We start from the raw sequence: 6,173 nt of genomic DNA, 5'->3' as shown, positions 1-6,173 counted from the left end.
CACTGGCCGCCTAACCACCTGGATATGAACAGACCTGACAATTACGCACAGGAGAACAAAAACGGTGAATGACTGAATGGCTTCAAATGTTGAGATTCCTTTGGACTGGAACACGACGCAATCTCTGGGATTGAGAGATAATACAATAGTTTTGTTGTTTATTTGCGAAATTAAACACAACTGTGTTATAAAATCTCTTGTCGACAATCCTGGTCCACCGGTCTCCAAAATCTTTTGATTTGTGTAGGATGTTCAACTTCAAATCGACTGTTCAAATTGGAGGCGCATGTGTAATCAAATATCTTCTGCTCTGCAGGGCATCTTGCTGTTCCCCATGTGATGAACTCGGACATCCAACGCCGTCGGAAACGCACAACTTTCAGCAAGTCTCAACTGCGGGAGCTGGAGAGGGTCTTCTCTGTCACTCGTTATCCTGACATCAAAATGAAGGAGTCTCTGGCGTGTGTTACCGGCCTACGGGAGTCCACCATTCAGGTATGACATGCGCAACATGGACGCTCCCTGCGTCATTTTTGGATAGCGTGCATTTATTCCATGAAAATAACAAAAGTTTATTGTTGTTGTTTTTTTTTATTTATTTAGATTTGGTTTCAGAATCGACGCGCACGCTTTTTTAAGAGCAAGAAACAACCCAGAGAAGATTCCAACTCCTCCACAGAGAACCCACAGTTCACCTTCACGCAATCTCCCAGTCCACCTTTCCCACACTTGGTTCGTTCTTTTCCTCCTACTCCTGGCCTGCCGTCCGCACCTACCCACCCCACTCCAAGTTTACCTCAGTCCACCAGGCTCTCGACCATTGTGGGGACCCAATCTATGTCCTCGCACCCACCGATAACCCCTGTCTTCTGCGACCGACCTACATCCTTCACCGCGCCCAGGCCGGTACTCCCAGGAGTCCCAACAGATTACTGCCAAACACAGAGATTTACTGATTGTTGTAATGAGATGATTCCACACGGGATCAGTGAGCGGGCCACAAGTGAGGGCCCTGGGGTACATTCAGGAGATGCACATGAATCTGAGCCTGTCTACGCTGCAGTCGCGGATTGTGGAGCCGAAGGGGGCGTTCAGGGTCCACCAGACAAACAGGACCTCTCCGGCCCTGACGGGCCCATCGACGACCTGGTCGATCTGTGCCTCCAGGACATGGATTCCAGCCTGTCGGATTTAGACATTTCTCCCGCATTGATTGAATATCTGTTGGGTTAACTTAATTACTTATTTGAAATATATGTTACATATGTATTTATTTATTCACGTATTTATTGTAAATAGGCTCAGTATAGATAATTTATAACTTGCTTGACTAAAATAAAGTTTGCTGTTGTGTGAACGAACTTCTCAGTGTTTCTTCATGGTTATACCGAATCATCCAAACAAATAAAACAATAGCTTTTCATGAAAGCGTTGCTTTTATACAAAAACGTAAATACTTCTCGTGGGGACCACACGGCGCCGTGGCTTAGTTGGTTAAAGCGCCTGTCTAGTAAACAGGAGATCCTGGGTTCGAATCCCAGCGGTGCCTTTTGAGGAGTTTTACGAACCAAGTGCAAAAAAAGGAAGTCAGCAGAAAAACGGCCTTGATCGAACTACAAACCCGCAGCGTTGACGAGCTGACACGGACGAGAAGCAAAACTGTGAAAAACAAAGTAAGTCATGAACTTCTCCGGCGAAAAGGAACTTGGAACTGAGTTTTATGTAGGAAGGATGAACAGGTCTGCCACTGCAGAGGCCGACTAAGTTATTTCTTCTGACTTGTTAGATTACAGGCTCAGTCCACTTGGACCATCTGACGTCATGTATGCAAACCCAGTGAAAAACCAACAATGATGGTGTCTACACTATTTCATCTGGATGTGTAACACGAACGAAAGTCCTTTGCCGTATTTTGTCCACCAGGGGGAGCAGTTCCGTAAGGAAAACGACCTCCAACATGAGGTGATGACGTCAGGCCAGGGGCGCACTTCTTCCGTTGTCATGTGATCAGTAGGGAGCAGTGCGTTCAAACATGTTCAATGTTTCAATGCACAGATGTAGGCGAATTTATTCATCCTGGGATTACGTAAACATGTTTTTTTACAAGCGAAATGACAGACTTTAAATAATTTGATCCAGCAGATTTACCTTTACACTTTTACATTAATTACATGTAAGCCTTCCTAATAAATTCACACATTAGCACACATATTTTCTTTCATGTTGATGTCAATAATGTTGTTATTCAGTACAATGAGATGGAATAATTTGGCCATCAGCTGTACGGTTGTGAAGTGATGTTGGTTGATAGAATAGAATCTGTCCTTACAGTTAAGGACAGAAGCTGTTTGAGGTGAAGGGAAGGGTCAATGTTTAGGTGAGGCTATTTTTTGATAGCTGACAAACACAAAGTCCTCCCATAACACCATAAACTATTGTCATCGTGAAATCCTTTTTTTTTTTGTTATAGCGTCTGAATTTATTTTACCGAATATTATGCAGCAAATGTAAAGTTTAGAAAGGTTCTTATTTTACTCAAAGGTAATCAAACAATGACTGATTTAGGACCGAAAGCTGAAGTTGCTTTAACTACTGAAACAAATCATCGACCACAATAATTTAAGGATAGAAGCTGGTTGAGGTAAAGGAAAAGGTCATTGTTCAGCTTAGGCTAATATTTTACAGCCGATAGAGTATTCAGCACTGGTGTGTGTTTTTTATATGAATGGGAAATCAATGGGCCACTCTATGGAATCATCAACTTTACTAAGTCATGCAGGAATTCAGCATATTGAACTTCATACAGAGTGAACTTTAGAGAAGGTGTTATCAGGAACAAAATGCTTTAACAAAAAAAAAAGACACCAAAACATGTCCACTGTTGTCAAAAAGAGATTTTTTTTAAAAACAAAACAAAGACTGATCTTATTTTTCTCAGACTATGGCTTCAGTCAGTCAGCCTATCTTTTCTCTGCCTTTGATGTGTCAGGTGTTTCTTCCTTCTTGCAACCAAGCCAGTATTTTGCAATGGATCGTGGGTAAGGTGGCCTGGCAGCATCTACCCGTTTTGTCTGCAGGTCCACTCTGTAGTATTTGTCTGCCATTTGGAAAGGGAAAAAATCACAACATGATGTTTAAAGGAAAATATAAGATAACATTTCCTTTTTCTAAAAGTACAAATGTAACAACAGACTCCATGCATTCATACCTCTCTTGAAAAAATACACATTTTGAACCGGGGTGCTTTTACACTCTTGCGTTGTGCTTCTTACGTCGCTGTAGTCAACGAAGTCAAACCAGTCATCATAACCCCATAAATCATCTAGTAAGGCATAGTGACTCTGCCTTCCTCGCTGTGCTCGCTGCTTGTTAGTCTTCCTCCTCCGATTGTTCCGCCTCCTCAGAGGAGGAGACGTTGGCTTTGGATTGAGGTATACTTGTCCCACGACGGCAGCATCTACCGGGGGCCTGATGCCATGCCAGTCCCTACTGATCAAACTAGGGCCCATGTGCTCACTGCTGACTGAATGTGAAATTTTTTTTTTATTTCCAATTAAGATACAAATAAATACAGAACAAAAATGAACAAACAGGGCTAAGCTTTACCAGAGGCTCCAAAGAGCTCGGCAAAAAGTTCCTCCCACGTCTGATCACAGAAGAGGTCAGTGTATCTCGTAAACAACAGAGACGGTGAGGACCTGCTCATCTGAACACACTCCTCATGTGAAGGCTGGTGTTTGAACTCATACTGATAGTACTTATCCTCTGAAGAAAAGAACAAACACAAAGTTAGCAGATTTCTCATAAGTTGCTCTCATCATGAAATACCCTTTTAGAATGTTTCTAGAACTTCTGAATGTATTTTGCCAACTACAGAGTAGCAACTATAAATCTTATAAAGGTTGTTATTTTAGTAAAAATCCCATCTGACATCAGGAAAGGTCATCAAACAATTATTAATGTAGGAATTACAGCTGGGGTTGCTTTAACTGTTGAATCATACCATCCACCACATCAATTTACCTTTGAAAAAGTAGACTTTCTCTTTGCCCAAGTGACTTGGGGCTGGTATGGCAAACGCAGCATCAACATTTTCTGGTATGCCATCAAATCCAACTGAAATTGCCCGTGGGTAATCTTCATCCAAGACATCACCTTCAAACCTCCAGTACCTGTTCCCCTGAGTCAAAATTAATATAGGTTGATGCGATTGTTCAAGCTATAATAGATATCTATTACTACCTATTATAAATAGTGTTGGAATCATGATGGGAATGCAACAAACATATATTTCAAATTAATACTTTTCCTGTGATGAATTCCAATAGCAACATCCGGTGCTAATTCGTTCTGTTTCCAGAATTCGCATGTTTGCATTATAGGCTAGAATTCTCCAAAACATTTACTGCCCTCAAACTCAAGAGAAGAGTTTATACCTTAAAGATATAGGATTTTCCCTGACAGTTGATGCGTGTAAATGCAGCATCAATGGGCCCAGGGATACCCCACACATCCTGGATGAGTTTGGGGTAACCAGGAAGTATGGATGTGTCATCCAACTCGAAGAAATATTCACCTCAGAGGAAAAGCAGACAATCAAACTTTGTTAAATGCAGTGACAGAATATCTTCAATTAATGGAATGAATATTATACCAAAAGCACACACATTTGACAGCAGTTATTAGATTAAATGTACAAAATTTACAACATTGTTCCCTTGTAGCATGACACTGACTGCAGGACGAAAAATGGGTGTGGGCAAGTTTGAAACTTAATTTACAAGTACATGAAGATCACCTCAGAATGATTAGTGTTGTGCATATAGTACTAGGCACAAACCCCCATGGATATCTAGATTCACCTCTAAATGCGTAGATCGACCCATTTTTCAGCTGGAGAAAAGAGTCAAATGGCCGACCGCTGCAGGGAGCTGCATCAGGCTCTGCAGATGGTGTTGGATCTGCTATGCCAGAGGCTGATGGAGAGGTGAGGGTGGTCATCACAACAGTGCGAACAGTAGGTGACACAGTTGTGGATGTGTAATTAGGAGTTCCTGCTTCTGTCACTTCTTCTGTCTCTGCAAACGTGTCTCCACGAGCAACTGAGGGCAGACAGAATCAATAATTTTACTCTTTGAATTAAGTTTTTTCAAGGACGTGGTAAAAGTCCGCTGCTGTACTAACGTTTTTTAGGGCATACGGTGTCAAAGTCCCCACAGCAGCTTCCATAGTAAACACACACGGAATCACACTGACATTTCTTAAGGGGGTTGAAGGAGCCGCAATGACCCACACAGGATTCTGTAGAAATGCAATTTGTTTGTTTCAATATGAGATGACTTTACCAGATAAACAACAGAGGAAAAAGTACTTAGAATGTACTCACAAATCACATTTTCAAGGACACTGTATTTCATTTTATTTCAACGTCGACTTTTTGTGATTTTAATTTCAATATTTTAGTAAAACTGTAAGAACATTGTTTTGTGTTCAACACTACTTGATTAATTAATTTAGAAGTGACAAATTTAACAATACTTAAAAATGCTGATATAATGTGTAATTACATTTGATAAGAATTTACTTCTTGGAAGACTTACCTTCTGCAGAAAATGTGGTATCCAGCAGGAGAACAAGGCCCAGCAGAACCAACGCTGGCTTCATGATGACTCACAAAAACTATGGGGCTTTCATAGAACAAACAAGTTTAAATCTAAAATCCCAGGAAGCCTGTTTACATCAGTGCACTATAGTCAGCTCCGTTTGAGCTGGGTGCCCTACTTTGGGGTTCAGCTTTCAGTGTGGAAAATCAATAACTGTGTTGACCTCCTCGCATCTGCTTTCCTGATTGGTCAACTAATGGCCGTAATAATCTTTACTGTGATCACTGATTTCTGTCCTGTCTGTCCCAGAAACAGCATCCGAAATAATCCTATACAGAGAAATCAAGGAAATCTGCCACCCAATATCACCTTTTTGGTTATTAGATTTGAATTAGCAAATTTCAATCAGGTAACATTAACAAATGTTATTGACTGATAATATGTTTATTTCAATGCTTCTTACAAATTTGAAAACCAAAATTATGAATTAAATCCCAACCTGCTGACATTTCTATGCATGAAATTTGTAACTACTGGGTGACTACCTGGAAAAGTGAGTGTGTGTCTGTA

The 6,173-nt window shown here is 40.9% G+C and overlaps 1 protein-coding gene and 1 non-coding gene across 2 annotated transcripts; one reads left to right on the top strand and one right to left on the bottom strand.

The window, feature by feature from the left end:
- Window positions 1-1,475: 1,475 nt before the first annotated feature.
- On the top strand, window positions 1,476-1,549 carry trnat-agu (transfer RNA threonine (anticodon AGU)). The gene has a single exon. It is a non-coding gene; the product is annotated as a tRNA-Thr (tRNA).
- A 1,200-nt stretch (window positions 1,550-2,749) lies between these two features.
- On the bottom strand, window positions 2,750-5,780 carry vtnb (vitronectin b). The gene is made up of 8 exons (XM_068331607.1): window positions 5,601-5,780; window positions 5,185-5,301; window positions 4,863-5,102; window positions 4,437-4,576; window positions 4,024-4,180; window positions 3,607-3,765; window positions 3,209-3,523; window positions 2,750-3,097 (listed from the first exon to the last, which is right to left on the bottom strand). Exons 1-8 carry the CDS (start codon window positions 5,662-5,664, stop codon window positions 2,961-2,963), a joined length of 1,329 nt encoding a protein of 442 aa, XP_068187708.1. The 5' UTR covers window positions 5,665-5,780; the 3' UTR covers window positions 2,750-2,960.
- Between the last annotated feature and the right edge of the window lie 393 nt (window positions 5,781-6,173).

The sequence above is a fragment of the Antennarius striatus genome, chromosome 13, assembly GCF_040054535.1.
Source record: "Antennarius striatus isolate MH-2024 chromosome 13, ASM4005453v1, whole genome shotgun sequence".
NCBI lineage: Eukaryota > Metazoa > Chordata > Actinopteri > Lophiiformes > Antennariidae > Antennarius > Antennarius striatus.
The sequence above is the reverse complement of the archived record's forward strand: the minus strand, read 5'-3'. Positions and strand labels throughout refer to the sequence as shown.